This window comes from Staurois parvus, unplaced genomic scaffold, assembly GCF_062004578.1.
Source record: "Staurois parvus isolate SC_StPar_1 unplaced genomic scaffold, SC_StPar_1.0 ptg000264l, whole genome shotgun sequence".
Classification (NCBI taxonomy): domain Eukaryota; kingdom Metazoa; phylum Chordata; class Amphibia; order Anura; family Ranidae; genus Staurois; species Staurois parvus.
The window spans coordinates 4710617-4734587 of record NW_028318060.1 but is presented as its reverse complement, the minus strand read 5'-3'; the positions used below and the strand labels follow the sequence as shown (position 1 = coordinate 4734587).

General features: G+C 46.6%; 1 protein-coding gene across 2 annotated transcripts in view; it reads right to left on the bottom strand.

Annotated features, from left to right (window-relative positions):
* Nucleotides 1-23971, bottom strand: part of COL19A1 (collagen type XIX alpha 1 chain) — an 895475-nt gene that overhangs the window by 695280 nt on the left and 176224 nt on the right. For both annotated transcript variants that reach the window (XM_089681326.1, XM_089681327.1), the window contains exon 6: nucleotides 8823-9095. In XM_089681326.1, coding sequence (XP_089537452.1) covers nucleotides 8823-9095 — 273 coding nt within the window. The remainder of the gene's footprint in view (nucleotides 1-8822; nucleotides 9096-23971) is intronic.

Sequence of the window (23971 nt, the reverse complement as noted above, 5' to 3'; positions counted from 1 at the left end):
ACGAATTCCACTTCGCCAAGTTCGATTCGCTCATCTCTATTTATAACCAAAAATTTTAATTTTTCAAAAAAAGTTTATATTATTATTTTTTATATTATTGTTTATGGGGGTCACCCTAGCAGTACATTGTCACCATACTGACTGACACTGGACTACTTGTGGGGGGTGATGAAGATTTTTTTTTTTTTTTTGATGCTGATTGCTTTTACACCCATAAAGACTGTAAAGGCAATCATTTCTCCTTCGCTCTGACTGCATTCTTGCAGCCATTGAGAAATACTGTGAGAGGTGTGATTGGTCACAGCTTGTCACATGGTACGAAGCTGTTGTGAATAGCCTTGTACCATGTGACCTCTGTGATCATTCACAGATTTCATATGTAGTAAGCAATGATGTCAGGAAGTGACATCTTGTTTACTACTGTTCCTGTGATAACTGATTGGCCAATCAGTGATCACATGAATTGGGACCTCACACAGAGGTCCTGTGCTGCGATCAGTGTTCTACTGTGTCCTCCAGACACAGCAGGCACTGGATCACGGTGCCGCGCACTCCCAGGGAGCGCACACAGGAAGCCGTTTATAAACGGGCACCCGCTCCTGCACTGCTCCTGTCCAGCCGTTTATGTACATGGGCTGGGTGGGAAGTGGTTAAGTGTTACTAAACCCAGGACCCTGCATTTGCTATATCTGGTCTCCCACAGTACACATAACATGGAAATGCAATTTATTTAGTTAATGTAAACTGTTAAATACTTTTTCTCATCAGCAGTATATAGCAGTCTTGTGACTTCTATCAGTGTCCATTTGAGTACTGATTAAAGTTTGTGGGAGGAGTTTTCATTCTGCTCTGACTGCCCCATGAGGCTGCATAACCCCTGACCCTCTGTTTGGACAGCACTGATTGGCCCTGTGCTCATGCACTCTCCCAAAGTAAAAAAATCTCTCTCTCCTAGAACTCTGTACTATCAGAAGATAGTTTTGGGGACAGTGGAAGAAAGGGAGGATCAGAGAAGGCAAGATCAAACAGCCTTTTTGCACAATGTAGAGGTATAACCCTTTGGGTTCCGCAGTGAGTATAACAAGCATGCTTTACTGCATGTACAGACTGATTTTACTGTTGTGGGTTTAGTAACACTGTAAGAGTATATAAACAGCCTCATCCTAGCTGAAGTTTTACTTGAACATCAGTTTTTCACATAGAAAATTTAGATGGCCCTAAGGGAGGGTATGATCTGGCACATTATGGTGCCTACTATGCAGAAGTACCACTTTAATAAAAAACTGAGACAGGTTTGTAGCTGGAGGGTTATCTTGGGCTGGCCTATAGTTTGCCAGTGTCCAATCCCCCTGCAGTCAGCAATAACCCCTAATGGTTAAAGATTTTCTGTGTGGACAGGAAATAATTTATTGCTTAAATAAAACATTTTAGGATTATTATAGACCATGCAGACTATGTACATCAGTAATTACACACTTGAGATGATATGCTCTAAAAAACTTTAACAATGGTTTTAGGGTGTCTCTCCTACATTTAGCCCCTTCCCATCATAGCTCCCCCTACAGCTGTCAAAAGTACATCAGGGAATTGCTATTTATTACAGTGGATTGAATGCAAAATAAGGCAAATGTTTTAAAAATGACAGATTGCTGCTTCAACATAAGCAATGTTGATGCAGTGATCTCTCCCACTGTGTCTTTGTATTCTGACAGGAGGACCCCCCCCCCCGAGAATACACCTGATTAGTGCACACAGCCATTGGTTGCAAGAGTTGATTGGATAATGGTTTTCCAGCGTGCCGTTTCTACAAAAGACTGGTTTCTGTCTGAGATACAGCTGTAAAGGAATTATCAATGCCTGAACGCAATCTATTGAAGATTCTTACACTAATTACTCTGGACTACAATTCCATTACCAATATATCCATGTTTTTCACTTCTACAGTGGGAATTTTTTCTGGTTCTGTTCATGGTAATTCACATTACTCATTTGTGTATGATACTTATGTAACACTGTAATAGAATCTTTACATTTTTTTATACTTGTTTCACTTTTGGAATCACTTTATATTGTGGATTCATTTCCATCTATGCTGGTCACTCAGGAAGATATTAACCCACTGATTATGTATCATGGCACACTCACTAAGAAGGTAATGAGTTGAATACCTACAATTTAATCAATCTGATAATGTGCATCCTACAAGGTTGACATAAAGATGATAAGCCTTTGATTCCTCTGAATTCATTATTATTCATTATCTAATTCCTAGGATTCCATCCATACATATTGTGATGTTCATGAAGGAACAGCAAAAGAAGAAAACAAATTCACTAGGTTATACAGTATGGAATTTTACATTTGATGAATACAGAAGGGAAACTCTACTGCCTCACATCGATCATTTTTGCCCACACAGCCATTTTGAAGACGCTGAATGGTTCTTTATTTTAATTCTTTGATTTTAATATGATTGCAACATGTTCACTATGTCAAAGTCTACCTTTTTCATGATCCATGTGATCTAATAAAAACACTATTGCATTCACTCCTGTAGTGATATATTACTCCACGTAGGATTTAATTAACCACTCTTTAGGCGGCTCTACACTAGTCAACTGTCATTTTTGTTGATACAGCTGTATACACTGACTGAATTGGCTGTTGAACTACCCAATTTTCAACCAGTGTGCACGCAGCTTTAAATGATACTTGCAGAAAGTCTGCAGTCGGGTAACACAGTGCAACAATGTAATGTTGCATTGTATTTACCAATTCAGTCATATGTAGATCAAAGTTGTCATCATTGATCTGCATATGAGATCGATTAATGAAACCTTACCGGTGAAAAATAAAATAAAATGTGTTTTTTTTTTACCTCTTGGTAACCTTAATCAGCCTTAATTACCTCTTTAATCCCTTAGCCATTATTTGTGTGGATTTTTTTTGTTCCATAAAAGTTTTATTGAAAAATTTAAATAGCATGTACAGAGACATACTAGGATTTATAGAGAAAAAGGTACAGAGAAAACAGTACTGAGTAACCCATAGGGGGAAAGGGGTGACAGACACTGTAGCTAAGATAACGGAAAAGATCTATACATAGTAAATTGAGGGCAAATGAACACATCCTAAAAATATAGCCTAAAACACATAGGTGGATGACCCCAAGCATGGATGCTAATCTGAAAATGTCACCAATACCCAGTGAAAGACAAGTGAGGGGCACAATACTCAAACAACAAAGGCTGTAACCCAAAAGAGACCCATCCAAGTAATGAAAGAGAAGATGTTTTTTTTTAACCAATAATATATACTTTTATTTTCATTACTTTAGTTTCTTTTCCAGTGTTGCTTATAAAATATGCCTTTTTTGTTTGCAAATAACTATGCCACGCTTGAACCAGAAACATAAATTTTAAATGAGACAAATTATGAAATACAATGTATACACAGTTTTTATGTCTAGTAAGGGCATGTTCACATGTCTGTTGATTATGAAGAGCGAAGTAATGCTAATTAACGATCCTTTAGCATTTATGATGCTTTTATTATGTGTTTTCAGGGTGTTTATGAAGCGTTTAAATTGTTTCACAAATGCTTGATGTCTGCGAAAGTGTTGCTTTCCTAGTGCAAAGTTCTTAAAGGGGAAGTGATATAGAGAAAATGATCTACTATGAGGTGTGGTTAGGTTGTGGTGTGAAAGCTTATATTTTTCTGAATTATCTGCAAGATGAATTCTCATACTTTAATCTCTTTGACACTTGGCTTGGTCCAGCTCAGCTTTGCGGACACAAAAAGCTTTGCTACTGACAACAAAGCTCAATGCCTCTGCTCCTGCCTGGCATTGTCAGTTTGGTTGGCTGGTTGATGCTTTTGCCAGTGCACAGAAGCAAATGGTGTTACCACACAGCTGCTCTGTACAAAGAGAAAGCACTGTGGCCAACCTCCCAAAGTGAAATTTACTGGCAGGATACCAAAAATGTACTGTCAGCAGCAATTTTTTTACTGACACAACACAATAAATATATTGACACAGCTATTTTTTTTAACTGACACTTCAAAAAAGTACACACATGTTTTCAATGCGAAACATTGCATATATCAATATTTAAGCTACAAACATGTAGCTAGTGCTATTAGCAATCTGTTTAAGATACAACATAAGGCAAAAAACAGATTTCTCCATTTACACGAGGCTCAGGTTAATATAACCCAGCAGTTTGTCACCTGTGTCCAACTGGAGAGGTTTCCCTTCAATTTCAGTTCCATAACCACCGCAGAAAGTGAGGGGAAATCCCAGGTAGCCATTAGGATCAATATGGACACAATGCAACCAATCTGAATGGAAGCCAATTAACCTACTACATTGTAGAATGGTTCTGGATACTTAGAGGGAACCTACTCAAAAACACAAACAGAACATCAGAAACGTTGCGTGGTTTGGGGGGGTGGAGAGGAAAGACAATTGCTTGATTGCCCCATCAACACTGTCAGTATTGATGGGGCAATCAAGCACTTTTCTTTCCTGCAGCGCTGTTGTGTGTGTGGGGTGCCTTCCCTGCCAGCAGAACACAATGCTCACTGCTGACAGCTATAGTCACCAGCAGAAGTCACATGTGAAAAATCCAACAGGCTGGTTATACTGAAGTTGATTGATGGATTGACTTCAGTACAACTAGCCTGCTCATAGATGGATCGAATCTCGGCTGGTTCCTGCTGAACCGACCAAGATTCGAACCATCTATAGCCAGCTTAAGTTCTATTTGCCTATCAGTAGTAAGAAGTATTTTTTGTTCTTTAATAATGCAAATCCTTAAAGAGGGGTTGCCTGCATGGTCAATGCTGGATCATCTTGGAGGGCTGCATACTCAGACAGTGCTAACAAATTGACCTACCCAGTACTTGCTGGTATGATGGGCATGTGGCTTTATCTACTTCCTACCACATGAAAGCTCTGGTGAATGGCAATTGGCATCACAGGCACCCAGGCCTTTTAATGGGGTGGAAAGGGAGAGTCCTTAACCCTGTGTAAGCTTCACATCATGGCTTCTTCTCACTCGCACCATGGAGTGGCGGTATTAAAAGGAAAGGTAAGTGTAAGTAGCACTAAGGGTTGGAATAAAGAGAACCTGTTGGTTTGCCTAGCACGTTGACTAATATAAATGTCATTCCATGTTAAAGTAACTCTGTCGCTATGAAAAATAACAATAATAGAGCATTCCTGCAAAATAATTTCTTAACATTTCCAACTTCTCATGCAACGGTATTTGCTCTCTTGCGCCAAGCTTGTTGAACATTTTTAGCATCCAATACTTCCGAGTGTGTTGGATGCTGCTGACCTGCTGTTTCACCTGCTGACCCCTACATCAATTGAGTGGTGATGCAAGGGTCATCAGAAGGAACCACAGCATGTTGCAGGGGACCATACATCTGGAAGTGTGGTGGACACTGAAGTTTTTTCAGCAAGCTCTTCAGAGTGAAGATTGGTGGCAGAAGTGACACAGCAGGTAGTTATCCCTTATTATCCTTATCCAGAGTGGCTGCTTTAGCATGTATGTACAGTCAGATCCATAAATATTGGGACATGGACACAATTCTAACATTTTTGGCTCTATGCACCACCACAATGGATTTGAAATGAAACAAACAAGATGTGCTTTAACTGCAGACAGTCAGCTTTAATTTGAGGGTATCTACATCCAAATCAGGTGAACGGTGTAGGAATTACAACAGTTTGCATATGTGCCTCCCACTTCTTAAGGGACCAAAAGTAATGGGACAATTGGCTTCTCAGCTGTTCTATGTCCAGGTGTGTGTTATTCCCTCATTATCCCAATTACAATGAGCAGATAAAAGGTCCAGAGTTCATTTCAAGTGTGCTATTTGCATTTGGAATCTGTTGCTATCAACTCTCAAGATGAGATCCAAAGAGCTGTCACTATCAGTGAAGCAAGCCATCATAAGGCTGAAAAAACAAAAGAAACCCATCAGAGAGATAGAAAAAACATTAGGCGTGGCCAAAACAACTGTTTTGAACATTCTTAAAAAGAAGGAATGCAACAGTGAGCTCAGCAACACCAAAAGACCCGGAAGACCACGGAAAACACCTGCGGTGGATGACTGAAGAATTCTTTCCCTGGTGAAGAAAACACCCTTCACAACAGTTGGTCAGATCAGGAACACTCTCTAGGAGGTAGGTGTATATGTGTCAAAGTCAACAATCAAGAGAAGACTTCACCAGAGTGAATACAGAGGGTTCACCACAAGATGTAAACCATTGGTGAGCCTCAAAAACAGGAAGGCCAGATTAGAGTTTGCCAAACGACATCTAAAAAAGCCTTCACAGTTCTGGAATAACATACTATGGACAGATGAGACCAAGATCAACTTGTACCAGAGTGATGGAAGAGAGGAGTATGGAGAAGGAAAGGAATTGCTCATGATCCTAAGCATACCACCTCATCAGTGAAGCATGGTGGTGGTAGTGTCATGGCGTGGGCATGTATGGCTGCCAATGGAACTGGTTCTCTTGTATTTATTGATGATGTGACTGCTGACAGAAGCAGCAGGATGAATTCTGAAGTGTTTCGGGCAATATTATCTGCTCATATTCAGCCAAATGCTTCAGAACTCATTGGACGCCGCTTCACAGTGATGGACAATGACCCAAAGCATACTGCAAAAGCAACCAAAGAGTTTTTTAAGGGAAAGAAGTGGAATGTTATGCAATGGCCAAGTCAATCACCTGACCTGAATCTGATTGAGCATGCATTTCACTTGCTGAAGACAAAACTGAAGGGAAAATGCCCCAAGAAAAAGCAGGAACTGAAGACAGTTGCAGTAGAGGCCTGGCAGAGCATCACCAGAGATGAAACCCAGCGTCTGGTGATGTCTATGCGTTCCACACTTCAGGCTGTAATTGACTGCAAAGGATTTGCAACCAAGAATTAAAAAGTGAAAGTTTGATTTATGATTATTATTCTGTCCCATTACTTTTGGTCCCTTAAGAAGTGGGGGGCACATATGCAAACTGTTGTAATTCCTACACTGTTCACCTGATTTGGATGTAAATACCCTCAAATTAAAGCTGACAGTCTGCAGTTAAAGCACATCTTGTTTGTTTCATTTCAAATCTATTGTGGTGGTGTATAGAGCCAAAAATGTTAGAATTGTGTCGATGTCCCAATATTTATGGACCTGACTGTATGTCCACCTTAATTTTTCATTATGACAGATAATAGTAGGAGTCCAAACTGGATGTGGAAACAGCATCTTTTGAGGCCATTTTGCATATCACTATGCTGTAATCAAGTATTCCAATTACATCAGACTGGTTACCTGTCTTCCATTGCAGACACTGGACATTGTTATTGCTGCAATATTGCTCTGTTAACTATTCCCTTTGGAGTCATCCAGAAAAGCTGCCATGACATCACTGTGCAGGTGCACACCTGCCCATCATTCAAGCCCACCCAAACCCTGCCAGCTCCTGCCTGAGCTCAGGAAGCTTGCGGCCATATTTTTTTTTACAGAAAGCTGGAAGACACAGTGCACACACCTCTTCCTCTTGAGCCAGAGTATGCCTGAGCCCATCTGGCATTAGAACTGTGCATGCGCAGTTCTGAAGCTGGCCCACGGCCATATTTTTATAGGCAGCCGCCACCTGTAATGGACATTTACAGACACTGTAAACATTGGCCGATTTTTAAAAACTGTCCGTAAATGTATGTACTGTTGGCAACCCGAAGAGAAAGTGACTGGGGCTGCTCTGTCCTAGTTCTCTTTTATATCCCAGTGCATTCTGGGATACTGAAGCCTGCACTGCCTACCAAGTTAACACTTTGTAAATGCTTCACTAACACACCATAAATACTCTAAGTGCTGTTAAGGTGTGGTTACATCCATGCCTCATGAAAACAACAAGCTGCTTCATTTATAACATGACACAATGCTACTGCTCCTGTGTGAATAGCACTGTGTGATGCCATTGTAATATTCATGGCATGTGTTGAAGAGCATTATGAGGCTTTAAAATGCTGCATAAATTTCACATAAACACAGGGTTTTGACACATATGAACGAGCCCTAAAACTACTTTTTTTAAAAAAATTATACTTTAAAAATTAGAAATAAATCACATTGCCTTCTTTTTTATTATTTCATAGTGTTTGTAGATTACAGATAAAAAAAAATTAAACAGTTTTTGGAAGGTAACATTGCCAAAGAAAGCCTAGTTTGTCCCCCAAAAAAGCAGTATACTGTATGTATTGCTTTGTTATATTAAATAATGACTAAACAGAAATTTAAAAATTGTGCTGGTCCAAAAAATGGGTACAAATGGTATAAAGTGGTTAAAATACCCCTAACCAACATTTATAGGCCACGCAATTTTGAAATTGAGTTACAGAAATGTTTTTTAAACAGGCAGCTGAATTCCCATTTCAGTAATCTAGTGGTCCCCAAGCAGCACAGGTGGAGAGGTGATCCAGAAGAGTAATCAGTGAAAGCTAATGGGATGCTGCAGACCGAGCACTGCATGCAGTGTGCAGTGATGTGAAGACTCTTCACAGGATTTAGAAACACCTCCCAAATATCTCTTTTGAAGCTCATGAAGACTTCTCTTACTTTTTGAATCTTTATAGCATATAGATATATAGCATTTTATCACACTATATTTGGATACTTCTATCTTTCATATAATGCAGTATATAGAGTACATGCTTGCACAAACACATTAACCAGTTTTTATGCTGTGTACATTTACTTATACTCTCCCCTTCTGGCTTATTGACAAATAAGTGAAGACCTTCAAAACTTACATCAACAGGTCTGTCATCAGATGCACGTCCTACAATCAGAGATCGTCCCTGAAAATCAATACCGTTCTTCTTATCCGTCTGTCTTCTTTCAATTAATTTACAGTCTACATAAAGTGAAATAATGTTTTCTTCTATGGAGATTCCAAGCTTATGCCACTGACGATCAAAAAGAGGATGAAGCTCCCGGCTCTTAAATGTATAGAGTAAAGTGGATACTCCACTTTTAGCAGTAAACTCCACAACTTTCTTCTCACCATCAATTATAATTGAATCCTGAAACACAGACAAAATAATTTTACCAGTAGTAATGATTTTTGTGATACCTATACATTTTATCATAACGTATATAATGGTCACCAAACCCTTTCACCTAACATGCTTTTTGGACTTCTCCATTGAAGAGGTTTCCACTTTGTAGAAATGTAACATTTCTGCCAGTTTTGGAAAGGATCTTCTGGTGGCAAGATTTTTAATGTACCTTTTAAATAGTTTTGACACAAGTAAAATAGGAAATGTTTTTAATTGGTTTTCTATCTCAGAAACAAAGAACCAATAACCTCATAGGGCCTGATTTTGTGAACAAGAGCAAGGAAAAATTGCTACACAATTGTGGGCTCACATAAGTCAAGGTTGTAAAGATGCACAGCAAATGTGCCCCATGTACTTATCTAGCTGATCAGACACTGATAGTTAATGCATATGCTGATATGCTAATTGGGTATGTGCATTTAATATACTAAACAAATAATGCATGTCAATATTGTCATTAAAAATAAAAGTAAACATTGACTTGCTCACCAAGAACTGATATGTCATGTCATGCAATGTGCCAAGCAAAACAACAAGTATATAAAACCTGCAAGTCATGCTGCCCAAAAAAATCACCAAATGTACAAAAGTTTATCAGTGGAATCTCTATTCTAAACACTGCTGCATATGATCTTGTACAATGGCTAATGTGTGAGCTTTCGTACATGTGCACAAAGATGTGTGCAATGGCCATCTGCAATTTTTTACAATCTCTGTTAGTGGCATACACATTTTATTCCATGTGGATTTTGAAAAGGTTAAGAGTGTTTAGAAAGATCCAGAAACATTTGAGAAAAATCACATTTTTATTTTGGAAAGGCCATGGCAAAGCCAAGATAGATTTAGGTGCTGGTGAGTACAATCCAAAGCAAGCCCCAATAAATGAGACCCATAATGTAAACTAATTAAAATATGATTTAAAATGTATTATTTTTGCTATTTTGGTGGACCCTTATACATAGTTAATTAACTGGTAATCTCTGGACATCCTAGATCTTGACCAGTTCTACCTACGTTAGTAGTGCTCACAGGAACAGCTTAATACCAACTTGGATAGAATGTAGTACCACAAAGGCAATTTTGCAGGTGGCATAGACATCACAGGACAATTACTGTTGTGAGAAGGTATCATAATCTAAGTTTCTGAAAAGTGGTGGGTCCCCTTTAATAACTAAAATCTACTCATAAAAATACATAGAACATGAATGGTGATATTGTAACTTATATGACTATGTTTATAACTAGAGATGAGCGAATCGAAGTATCCGAAGTGGAATTCGAGTCGAATATCGGAAAAATTTCGATTCGTGCCGAATCCGAAAAACAGCCTAATTCGGACGCGCGAATCGAAATTTTTCCGAAAATGGCGGCTGACATGTGCGGCGACGGAGCGGGGATGTCGGGGAAGGCGCGCAGACAAGGCGCGCTGCCCCATAATGCATTCCTCAACGACATGTGATCGCATCAGCCAATCAGCAGCCAGCCAGCCAGCACTGTGTAATGGTCGAGGTATATATAGCGGCCATTTTGGAAATCTTCATTTGCCTGCAGTCATTGAACAGAGGCAGACCGCTCTGTACTAGGGACAGGGACAGAGTTAGGGCCACAGAAACGAGAATTGGGGACAGAGAGAAGTTACTTAGGGACAGAGAACCATTACTCAGGGACACAGACTTGTTAATGAGGGCCACAGAATCGTTATTTAGGGACAAAGAAACGCTAGTTAGGGCCACAGAATTCATACTCAGGGACAGACAGAATTTTCACTCAGTGCCAGAGAATTGTTACTTAGGGCCACAGAAACGTTATTAGGGCCACAGAATTTTTACTCAGGGACAGACAGAATTGTTACTGAGTGCCAGAGAATTGTTACTCAGGGACAGACAGAATTGTTACTGAGTGCCAGAGAATTCTTACTCAGGGCCACAGAATTCATACTCAGGGACAGACAGAATTGTTACTCAGGGACAGACAGAATTGTTACTGAGTGCCAGAGAATTGTTACTCAGGGACAGACAGAATTGTTACTGAGTGCCAGAGAATTGTTACTCAGGGACAGACAGAATTGTTACTGAGTGCCAGAGAATTGTTACTCAGGGACAGACAGAATTGTTACTGAGTGCCAGAGAATTGTTACTCAGGGACAGACAGAATTGTTACTGAGTGCCAGAGAATTGTTACTCAGGGACAGACAGAATTGTTACTGAGTGCCAGAGAATTGTTACTCGCACAGACACAAAATTGTTACTTGCACAGACACAGAATTGTTACTCGCACAGACACAGAATTGTTACTCAGGGCCACAGAATTCATACTCAGGGACAGACAGAATTGTTACTGAGTGCCAGAGAATTGTTACTCAGGGACAGACAGAATTGTTACTGAGTGCCAGAGAATTGTTACTCAGGGACAGACAGAATTGTTACTGAGTGCCAGAGAATTGTTACTCGCACAGACACAAAATTGTTACTTGCACAGACACAGAATTGTTACTCGCACAGACACAGAATTGTTACTCAGGGCCACAGAATTCATACTCAGGGACAGACAGAATTGTTACTGAGTGCCAGAGAATTGTTACTTAGGGACAGACAGAATTGTTACTGAGTGCCAGAGAATTGTTACTCAGGGACAGACAGAATTGTTACTGAGTGCCAGAGAATTGTTACTCGCACAGACACAAAATTGTTACTTGCACAGACACAGAATTGTTACTCGCACAGACACAGAATTGTTACTCAGGGCCACAGAATTCATACTCAGGGACAGACAGAATTGTTACTGAGTGCCAGAGAATTGTTACTCAGGGACAGACAGAATTGTTACTGAGTGCCAGAGAATTGTTACTCAGGGACAGACAGAATTGTTACTGAGTGCCAGAGAATTGTTACTCAGGGACAGACAGAATTGTTACTGAGTGCCAGAGAATTGTTACTCGCACAGACACAAAATTGTTACTTGCACAGACACAGAATTGTTACTCGCACAGACACAGAATTGTTACTCAGGGCCACAGAATTCATACTCAGGGACAGACAGAATTGTTACTGAGTGCCAGAGAATTGTTACTCAGGGACAGACAGAATTGTTACTGAGTGCCAGAGAATTGTTACTCAGGGACAGACAGAATTGTTACTGAGTGCCAGAGAATTGTTACTCGCACAGACACAAAATTGTTACTTGCACAGACACAGAATTGTTACTCGCACAGACACAGAATTGTTACTCAGGGCCACAGAATTCATACTCAGGGACAGACAGAATTGTTACTGAGTGCCAGAGAATTGTTACTTAGGGACAGACAGAATTGTTACTGAGTGCCAGAGAATTGTTACTCAGGGACAGACAGAATTGTTACTGAGTGCCAGAGAATTGTTACTCGCACAGACACAAAATTGTTACTTGCACAGACACAGAATTGTTACTCGCACAGACACAGAATTGTTACTCAGGGCCACAGAATTCATACTCAGGGACAGACAGAATTGTTACTGAGTGCCAGAGAATTGTTACTCAGGGACAGACAGAATTGTTACTGAGTGCCAGAGAATTGTTACTCAGGGACAGACAGAATTGTTACTGAGTGCCAGAGAATTGTTACTCGCACAGACACAAAATTGTTACTTGCACAGACACAGAATTGTTACTCGCACAGACACAGAATTGTTACTCAGGGCCACAGAATTCATACTCAGGGACAGACAGAATTGTTACTGAGTGCCAGAGAATTGTTACTTAGGGACAGACAGAATTGTTACTGAGTGCCAGAGAATTGTTACTCAGGGACAGACAGAATTGTTACTGAGTGCCAGAGAATTGTTACTCGCACAGACACAAAATTGTTACTTGCACAGACACAGAATTGTTACTCGCACAGACACAGAATTGTTACTCAGGGCCACAGAATTCATACTCAGGGACAGACAGAATTGTTACTGAGTGCCAGAGAATTGTTACTTAGGGACAGACAGGATTGTTACTGAGTGCCAGAGAATTGTTACTCAGGGACAGACAGAATTGTTACTGAGTGCCAGAGAATTGTTACTCGCACAGACACAAAATTGTTACTTGCACAGACACAGAATTGTTACTCGCACAGACACAGAATTGTTACTCAGGGCCACAGAATTCATACTCAGGGACAGACAGAATTGTTACTGAGTGCCAGAGAATTGTTACTCAGGGACAGACAGAATTGTTACTGAGTGCCAGAGAATTGTTACTCAGGGACAGACAGAATTGTTACTGAGTGCCAGAGAATTGTTACTCGCACAGACACAAAATTGTTATTTGCACAGACACAGAATTGTTACTCGCACAGACACAGAATTGTTACTCAGGGCCACAGAATTCATACTCAGGGACAGACAGAATTGTTACTGAGTGCCAGAGAATTGTTACTCAGGGACAGACAGAATTGTTACTGAGTGCCAGAGAATTGTTACTCAGGGACAGACAGAATTGTTACTGAGTGCCAGAGAATTGTTACTCGCACAGACACAAAATTGTTACTTGCACAGACACAGAATTGTTACTCGCACAGACACAGAATTGTTACTCGCACAGACACAGAATTGTTACTCAGGGCCACAGAATTCACACTCAGGGACAGACAGAATTGTTACTGAGTGCCAGAGAATTGTTACTCAGGGACACCTAATCGTTGAATTAAATAGTATGTCAGACAACATGCAGAGGAGTGGCAGAGGAGGCAATGTTTTAGGAGCGAGCAGACGTGGCAGCAGAGGAAGGGGTCGAGGCAGCAGTATTCGCAGCCAGAGGCCAGTGCTCCCGGTGTCATCCAGCGGTCGTGTCTCCACCGACAACCCTGCCGTCATTGATTGGTTGGCTCGGTCGTCTTCCTCTTCCCAGGTCACCTCTGACACCTACAGCCAACGGTCGGTGGGTACGTCAGACACAACCGTTAGTTGGCATGGCCCGGGACCAAGCCCACTGAAATCACGTGTCCTCTACCTGCCCCTGTCCTTTGCTGTTCCCTCACCAAGCGAAGTATCGCATGCTGTGGGCTCAGCCCCACTGTACAGTGAGGAAGAGCTAACAGAGGGCGGTCAGGAACGGGGGGAGACATCGGCCTTTTCAGCAGCCAAGCGAACAAGTACTGGCGAGGAGAGTGGCTCGGTAGCCGGTCTAGAGACAGGTCTGTCTCCTGACCCAGACGCAGCCGAGGGGGCTAGTAGTGAGGCGGAGACCCTACTTGATGATGAGGAGGTTGATCGCACTTGGCAGCCTCGTCGTCATCAGGCAATTTCTTCCGCATCATCAGGAGAAGAGGGTGGCAGCTTGGCAGCGAGCAAAACAGTCGGTGGGTTGCCCAGGAGACAGCAGCAGGGTCGCATCAGTGTCAGTGGAGCCAAACGTCCACGGAGTAGAGCACCAGCTCCACTGCAGCCTACCACCACGGCCAGTAGTGGTGCCGGTGCGCACGGAGGAAGTAGCAGTCAGCCAGTGAAGAGTAGCGGGGGCAAAGTTTCCTACTCGGTGGTGTGGCAATTTTTCCTCAAGCCGCCCGAGGAAGTAAACGTAGCCGTATGTCGACTATGTGGCCAGAAATGCAAGCGTGGCCAGGGGGCCCATGTTGGGACTACAGCGTTGCGTCAGCATATGCAGCGTCACCATTCGGTGGCCTGGGAAAACCGTGATAAACATACGGCGGTTCTGCCTGCCCCAGCCCCCGCTCCATCACCCGCTCCGTTACTTGCTCCGTCACCCGACGTCGTCAATCGCCCTCTATCAGCCAGTCAAGGCTCCAACACCTCTGCTGAGGGGAGTTGTCGCTCATTGGCATCTTCCGCTCGTTCAGATGCTCCTTCTCCTGCTACTCCTCTTCTCGGATTCCGTCAACAGTCTTTCTTGGAATCCGTATCCAAGAGACAACAGTTTGCGAGCACGCACCCGACGGTGCAAAAGCTGAACGTCCTCCTGTCCAAGTTGCTGGTGCTGCAGTCCCTCCCTTTCCAACTGGTGGACTCAGCACCTTTCCGAGAAATGATGGCTTGTGCCGCGCCGCGGTGGAGAGTGCCAAGCCGTCATTTCTTTGCCCAAAAGGCAGTGCCAGCCCTGCATTCACATGTAGAAGAGATGGTGGGCCAGTCTTTGAGCATGTCGGTCTCTGCCAAAGTGCACGGCAGCGCCGACGTGTGGAGCTGTAACTACGGTCAGGGACAGTACATGTCATTTACGGCCCACTGGGTGAACGTGGTGCCGGCACAGCCGCACCAGCAACTTGGACAGGTCACGACGCTTTTGCCTCCACGTTTGCACGTCCTTGGTCCAGCAAGCATGTCCGCCTCTACCACCTCTTTTTCCGCCGTGTCCTCAGCCGCCACCCCCGTGCCAAGTCCCATTACCCGACCGGCATATCACATGTGCAGGGCGCAACGGTGTCACGCTGTGCTGCACCTGGTATGCCTTGGCGAACGTAGTCACACAGGGGAGGAACTGCTGAGTGTAATGAACAGAGAAATCGACAGATGGCTGTCTCCGCGCAAACTAAAAATCGGAACCATGTTGACTGACAACGGAAAGAACATGGTGTCTGCTCTGCGTCAAGGAAGGTTGTGCCATGCGCCATGCATGGCTCACGTGTTCAATCTGGTTGTCAAGCGGTTCCTAAAATCCACCATCCCACTGCAAGACATCCTTAAAATGTCACGTAAACTGTGCATGCATTTCAGCCATTCCTACACCGCAAAGAACACCCTCATTGAGCTGCAGCGGCAGAACGGAATTCCACAGCATCGCCTGATCTGCGACGTTGCAACAAGGTGGAATTCAACCCTACACATGTTAGACCGCCTTTACGAGCAGCGAAAGGCCATCACCGATTTCCTGATGTTACAAGCGGATAAAGGTACTCCCCTGTGTAACTTAGATGTCAGCCATTGGCAGCTCATGCGTGACACCTGCCGCTTGCTCAGGCCCTTTGAGGAGGCCACGCTATTCGTGAGTCGGCAGGACTATGGGATGAACGACGTCATTCCTCTGTTGCACGTCCTGGAACAAATGCTGTTAACAATGGCTGGTCAGGGTGCGGTAGACGTGGCGCACAGATCTCAACGCCACATGACCCCTGTGGGGGCAGGACAGGAAGAAGAGGAGGAGGTAGAGGAGGACATTTGTGCTCAGGAATTATTGAGTGAAATGGGTGGTTTTTCCACTCAGCGGACAGGAGTGGAGGAGCAGGAGCATCTGGTAGAGGAGGAGGAGGAGGAGACAGAGGACCCAGACGCACCGTGGCAGTATGCTGTGGAGATGGAGGCAGGGAGTCCCTCGCATTCCTTGGCACAAATGGCCCATAGCATGCTCGGTTGCTTGCGTAGCGACAGCCGAATAATAACCATCAGACAGAGGGATGACTTTTGGCTGTCCACCTTGTTGGACCCTCGCTACCGGTCCAAAATGGTGGCCTTTTTCACACCTGCTGAGAGGGAGGCCAAAATTACGTACTATAAAAACCACCTATGTAGTCAGTTGGTCTCTGCCTTTGTGCGCCAACGTCCATCCTCAGACACTGTGGGCCCTGTGCGCTCGCGTTCCGCTGCCATGGCAGCAGGGGAGGGGTGGGGTGGTAGGAGCAGTGGCAGCTCCACCAGCAGTGGCTGCCTCAGTCTGCAGTCGATGATGAGTAGCTTTCTTCACCAGCGCAGTGAGGAAACTACTAACCAGCCGCAGCAGCAGCAGCAGCATCAGGTGGACCTGGAGCAGGAGCTCAAACAACAGGCTTGGGCCTACTTGGACAGCACCCTGCCAACCGAGGTAGACAATCCCCTTGACTACTGGGCAACGAAACTTGACCTTTGGCCCCAACTAGCTGAATTTGCCCTTGAAAGGCTGTCATGCCCGGCCAGTAGCGTGGCATCGGAGCGCGTGTTTAGTGCGGCAGGAGGTATTGTAACTCCGCGGAGGACACGACTGTCCACCCAAAGTGTGGAGAGACTCACGTTTGTGAAAATGAATCAGGCGTGGATTAGTCTGGATTTCAAACCACCAGTTCCTGACACAACTGACTAAATCCGCCATGAATCATGCCTCAAACATGTGCCACTTTCAGGTCTCCTCACACTGCTGGTGTGTTTAATTTTTTGACATAGGGTGCTGGCAGATTACGGGCCTCCTATAGCTGCTGCCAGGCCCCTAATCTGCCATAGGCCCCTATATACCGCCTCCTCATGCTGCTGCTAGGTCCAGAGTCTCTCATGGGTCCCTGTACGGCCTCCCATTGCTGCTGTCTCCATCGCCACACTCTGCTGCCATGTGCCACTTTCAGGTCTCTTCACACTGCTGGTGTGTTTAATTTTTTGACATAGGGTGCAGGCAGATTACGGGCCTCACATAGCTGCTGCCAGGCCCCTAATCTGCCATGGGCCCCTATATACCGCCTCCTCATGCTGCTGCCAAGTCTAGAGTCTGTCATAGGTCCCTGTACGGCCTCCCATTGCTGCTGTCTCCATCGCCACACTCTGCCATGTGCCACTTTCAGGTCTCTTCACACTGCTGGTGTGTTTAATTTTTTGACATAGGGTGCAGGCAGATTACGGGCCTCACATAGCTGCTGCCAGGCCCCTAATCTGCCATGGGCCCCTATATACCGCCTCCTCATGCTGCTGCCAAGTCTAGAGTCTGTCATAGGTCCCTGTACGGCCTCCCATTGCTGCTGTCTCCATCGCCACACTCTGCCATGTGCCACTTTCAGGTCTCTTCACACTGCTGGTGTGTTTAATTTTTTGACATAGGGTGCAGGCAGATTACGGGCCTCACATAGCTGCTGCCAGGCCCCTAATCTGCCATGGGCCCCTATATACCGCCTCCTCATGCTGCTGCCAAGTCCAGAGTCTCTCATGGGTCCCTGTACGGCCTCCCATTGCTGCTGTCTCCATCGCCACACTCTGCTGCCATGTGCCACTTTCAGGTCTCTTCACACTGCTGGTGTGTTTAATTTTTTGACATAGGGTGCAGGCAGATTACGGGCCTCACATAGCTGCTGCCAGGCCCCTAATCTGCCATGGGCCCCTATATACCGCCTCCTCATGCTGCTGCCAAGTCCAGAGTCTGTCATGGGTCCCTGTACGGCCTCCCATTGCTGCTGTCTCCATCGCCACACTCTGCTGCCATGTGCCACTTTCAGGTCTCTTCACACTGCTGGTGTGTTAAATTTTTTGACATAGGGTGCAGGCAGATTACGGGCCTCACATAGCTGCTGCCAGGCCCCTAATCTGCCATGGGCCCCTATATACCGCCTCCTCATGCTGCTGCCAAGTCTAGAGTCTGTCATGGGTCCCTGTACGGCCTCCCATTGCTGCTGTCTCCATCGCCACACTCTGCCATGTGCCACTTTCAGGTCTCTTCACACTGCTGGTGTGTTTAATTTTTTGACATAGGGTGCAGGCAGATTACGGGCCTCACATAGCTGCTGCCAGGCCCCTAATCTGCCATGGGCCCCTATATACCGCCTCCTCATGCTGCTGCCAAGTCCAGAGTCTCTCATGGGTCCCTGTACGGCCTCCCATTGCTGCTGTCTCCATCGCCACACTCTGCTGCCATGTGCCACTTTCAGGTCTCTTCACACTGCTGGTGTGTTAAATTTTTTGACATAGGGTGCAGGCAGATTACGGGCCTCACATAGCTGCTGCCAGGCCCCTAATCTGCCATGGGCCCCTATATACCGCCTCCTCATGCTGCTGCCAAGTCCAGAGTCTGTCATGGGTCCCTGTACGGCCTCCCATTGCTGCTGTCTCCATCGCCACACTCTGCTGCCATGTGCCACTTTCAGGTCTCTTCACACTGCTGGTGTGTTAAATTTTTTGACATAGGGTGCAGGCAGATTACGGGCCTCACATAGCTGCTGCCAGGCCCCTAATCTGCCATGGGCCCCTATATACCGCCTCCTCATGCTGCTGCCAAGTCCAGAGTCTCTCATGGGTCCCTGTACGGCCTCCCATTGCTGCTGTCTCCATCGCCACACTCTGCTGCCATGTGCCACTTTCAGGTCTCTTCACACTGCTGGTGTGTTAAATTTTTTGACATAGGGTGCAGGCAGATTACGGGCCTCACATAGCTGCTGCCAGGCCCCTAATCTGCCATGGGCCCCTATATACCGCCTCCTCATGCTGCTGCCAAGTCTAGAGTCTGTCATGGGTCCCTGTACGGCCTCCCATTGCTGCTGTCTCCATCGCCACACTCTGCCATGTGCCACTTTCAGGTCTCTTCACACTGCTGGTGTGTTAAATTTTTTGACATAGGGTGCAGGCAGATTACGGGCCTCACATAGCTGCTGCCAGGCCCCTAATCTGCCATGGGCCCCTATATACCGCCTCCTCATGCTGCTGCCAAGTCTAGAGTCTGTCATGGGTCCCTGTACGGCCTCCCATTGCTGCTGTCTCCATCGCCACACTCTGCTGCCATGTGCCACTTTCAGGTCTCTTCACACTGCTGGTGTGTTAAATTTTTTGACATAGGGTGCAGGCAGATTACGGGCCTCACATAGCTGCTGCCAGGCCCCTAATCTGCCATGGGCCCCTATATACCGCCTCCTCATGCTGCTGCCAAGTCCAGAGTCTCTCATGGGTCCCTGTACGGCCTCCCATTGCTGCTGTCTCCATCGCCACACTCTGCTGCCATGTGCCACTTTCAGGTCTCTTCACACTGCTGGTGTGTTAAATTTTTTGACATAGGGTGCAGGCAGATTACGGGCCTCACATAGCTGCTGCCAGGCCCCTAATCTGCCATGGGCCCCTATATACCGCCTCCTCATGCTGCTGCCAAGTCTAGAGTCTGTCATGGGTCCCTGTACGGCCTCCCATTGCTGCTGTCTCCATCGCCACACTCTGCCATGTGCCACTTTCAGGTCTCTTCACACTGCTGGTGTGTTTAATTTTTTGACATAGGGTGCAGGCAGATTACGGGCCTCACATAGCTGCTGCCAGGCCCCTAATCTGCCATGGGCCCCTATATACCGCCTCCTCATGCTGCTGCCAAGTCTAGAGTCTGTCATGGGTCCCTGTACGGCCTCCCATTGCTGCTGTCTCCATCGCCACACTCTGCCATGTGCCACTTTCAGGTCTCTTCACACTGCTGGTGTGTTAAATTTTTTGACATAGGGTGCAGGCAGATTACGGGCCTCACATAGCTGCTGCCAGGCCCCTAATCTGCCATGGGCCCCTATATACCGCCTCCTCATGCTGCTGCCAAGTCTAGAGTCTGTCATGGGTCCCTGTACGGCCTCCCATTGCTGCTGTCTCCATCGCCACACTCTGCTGCCATGTGCCACTTTCAGGTCTCTTCACACTGCTGGTGTGTTAAATTTTTTGACATAGGGTGCAGGCAGATTACGGGCCTCACATAGCTGCTGCCAGGCCCCTAATCTGCCATGGGCCCCTATATACCGCCTCCTCATGCTGCTGCCAAGTCCAGAGTCTCTCATGGGTCCCTGTACGGCCTCCCATTGCTGCTGTCTCCATCGCCACACTCTGCTGCCATGTGCCACTTTCAGGTCTCTTCACACTGCTGGTGTGTTAAATTTTTTGACATAGGGTGCAGGCAGATTACGGGCCTCACATAGCTGCTGCCAGGCCCCTAATCTGCCATGGGCCCCTATATACCGCCTCCTCATGCTGCTGCCAAGTCTAGAGTCTGTCATGGGTCCCTGTACGGCCTCCCATTGCTGCTGTCTCCATCGCCACACTCTGCCATGTGCCACTTTCAGGTCTCTTCACACTGCTGGTGTGTTTAATTTTTTGACATAGGGTGCAGGCAGATTACGGGCCTCACATAGCTGCTGCCAGGCCCCTAATCTGCCATGGGCCCCTATATACCGCCTCCTCATGCTGCTGCCAAGTCCAGAGTCTGTCATGGGTCCCTGTACGGCCTCCCATTGCTGCTGTCTCCATCGCCACACTCTGCCATGTGCCACTTTCAGGTCTCTTCACACTGCTGGTGTGTTTAATTTTTTGACATAGGGTGCAGGCAGATTACGGGCCTCACATAGCTGCTGCCAGGCCCCTAATCTGCCATGGGCCCCTATATACCGCCTCCTCATGCTGCTGCCAAGTCCAGAGTCTGTCATGGGTCCCTGTACGGCCTCCCATTGCTGCTGTCTCCATCGCCACACTCTGCTGCCATGTGCCACTTTCAGGTCTCTTCACACTGCTGGTGTGTTAAATTTTTTGACATAGGGTGCAGGCAGATTACGGGCCTCACATAGCTGCTGCCAGGCCCCTAATCTGCCATGGGCCCCTATATACCGCCTCCTCATGCTGCTGCCAAGTCTAGAGTCTGTCATGGGTCCCTGTACGGCCTCCCATTGCTGCTGTCTCCATCGCCACACTCTGCTGCCATGTGCCACTTTCAGGTCTCTTCACACTGCTGGTGTGTTAAATTTTTTGACATAGGGTGCAGGCAGATTACGGGCCTCACATAGCTGCTGCCAGGCCCCTAATCTGCCATGGGCCCCTATATACCGCCTCCTCATGCTGCTGCCAAGTCCAGAGTCTCTCATGGGTCCCTGTACGGCCTCCCATTGCTGCTGTCTCCATCGCCACACTCTGCTGCCATGTGCCACTTTCAGGTCTCTTCACACTGCTGGTGTGTTAAATTTTTTGACATAGGGTGCAGGCAGATTACGGGCCTCACATAGCTGCTGCCAGGCCCCTAATCTGCCATGGGCCCCTATATACCGCCTCCTCATGCTGCTGCCAAGTCTAGAGTCTGTCATGGGTCCCTGTACGGCCTCCCATTGCTGCTGTCTCCATCGCCACACTCTGCCATGTGCCACTTTCAGGTCTCTTCACACTGCTGGTGTGTTAAATTTTTTGACATAGGGTGCAGGCAGATTACGGGCCTCACATAGCTGCTGCCAGGCCCCTAATCTGCCATGGGCCCCTATATACCGCCTCCTCATGCTGCTGCCAAGTCTAGAGTCTGTCATGGGTCCCTGTACGGCCTCCCATTGCTGCTGTCTCCATCGCCACACTCTGCTGCCATGTGCCACTTTCAGGTCTCTTCACACTGCTGGTGTGTTAAATTTTTTGACATAGGGTGCAGGCAGATTACGGGCCTCACATAGCTGCTGCCAGGCCCCTAATCTGCCATGGGCCCCTATATACCGCCTCCTCATGCTGCTGCCAAGTCCAGAGTCTCTCATGGGTCCCTGTACGGCCTCCCATTGCTGCTGTCTCCATCGCCACACTCTGCTGCCATGTGCCACTTTCAGGTCTCTTCACACTGCTGGTGTGTTAAATTTTTTGACATAGGGTGCAGGCAGATTACGGGCCTCACATAGCTGCTGCCAGGCCCCTAATCTGCCATGGGCCCCTATATACCGCCTCCTCATGCTGCTGCCAAGTCTAGAGTCTGTCATGGGTCCCTGTACGGCCTCCCATTGCTGCTGTCTCCATCGCCACACTCTGCCATGTGCCACTTTCAGGTCTCTTCACACTGCTGGTGTGTTTAATTTTTTGACATAGGGTGCAGGCAGATTACGGGCCTCACATAGCTGCTGCCAGGCCCCTAATCTGCCATGGGCCCCTATATACCGCCTCCTCATGCTGCTGCCAAGTCCAGAGTCTGTCATGGGTCCCTGTACGGCCTCCCATTGCTGCTGTCTCCATCGCCACACTCTGCTGCCATGTGCCACTTTCAGGTCTCTTCACACTGCTGGTGTGTTAAATTTTTTGACATAGGGTGCAGGCAGATTACGGGCCTCACATAGCTGCTGCCAGGCCCCTAATCTGCCATGGGCCCCTATATACCGCCTCCTCATGCTGCTGCCAAGTCTAGAGTCTGTCATGGGTCCCTGTACGGCCTCCCATTGCTGCTGTCTCCATCGCCACACTCTGCCATGTGCCACTTTCAGGTCTCTTCACACTGCTGGTGTGTTAAATTTTTTGACATAGGGTGCAGGCAGATTACGGGCCTCACATAGCTGCTGCCAGGCCCCTAATCTGCCATGGGCCCCTATATACCGCCTCCTCATGCTGCTGCCAAGTCTAGAGTCTGTCATGGGTCCCTGTACGGCCTCCCATTGCTGCTGTCTCCATCGCCACACTCTGCTGCCATGTGCCACTTTCAGGTCTCTTCACACTGCTGGTGTGTTAAATTTTTTGACATAGGGTGCAGGCAGATTACGGGCCTCACATAGCTGCTGCCAGGCCCCTAATCTGCCATGGGCCCCTATATACCGCCTCCTCATGCTGCTGCCAAGTCCAGAGTCTGTCATGGGTCCCTGTACGGCCTCCCATTGCTGCTGTCTCCATCGCCACACTCTGCTGCCATGTGCCACTTTCAGGTCTCTTCACACTGCTGGTGTGTTAAATTTTTTGACATAGGGTGCAGGCAGATTACGGGCCTCACATAGCTGCTGCCAGGCCCCTAATCTGCCATGGGCCCCTATATACCGCCTCCTCATGCTGCTGCCAAGTCTAGAGTCTGTCATGGGTCCCTGTACGGCCTCCCATTGCTGCTGTCTCCATCGCCACACTCTGCCATGTGCCACTTTCAGGTCTCTTCACACTGCTGGTGTGTTTAATTTTTTGACATAGGGTGCAGGCAGATTACGGGCCTCACATAGCTGCTGCCAGGCCCCTAATCTGCCATGGGCCCCTATATACCGCCTCCTCATGCTGCTGCCAAGTCCAGAGTCTCTCATGGGTCCCTGTACGGCCTCCCATTGCTGCTGTCTCCATCGCCACACTCTGCTGCCATGTGCCACTTTCAGGTCTCTTCACACTGCTGGTGTGTTAAATTTTTTGACATAGGGTGCAGGCAGATTACGGGCCTCACATAGCTGCTGCCAGGCCCCTAATCTGCCATGGGCCCCTATATAC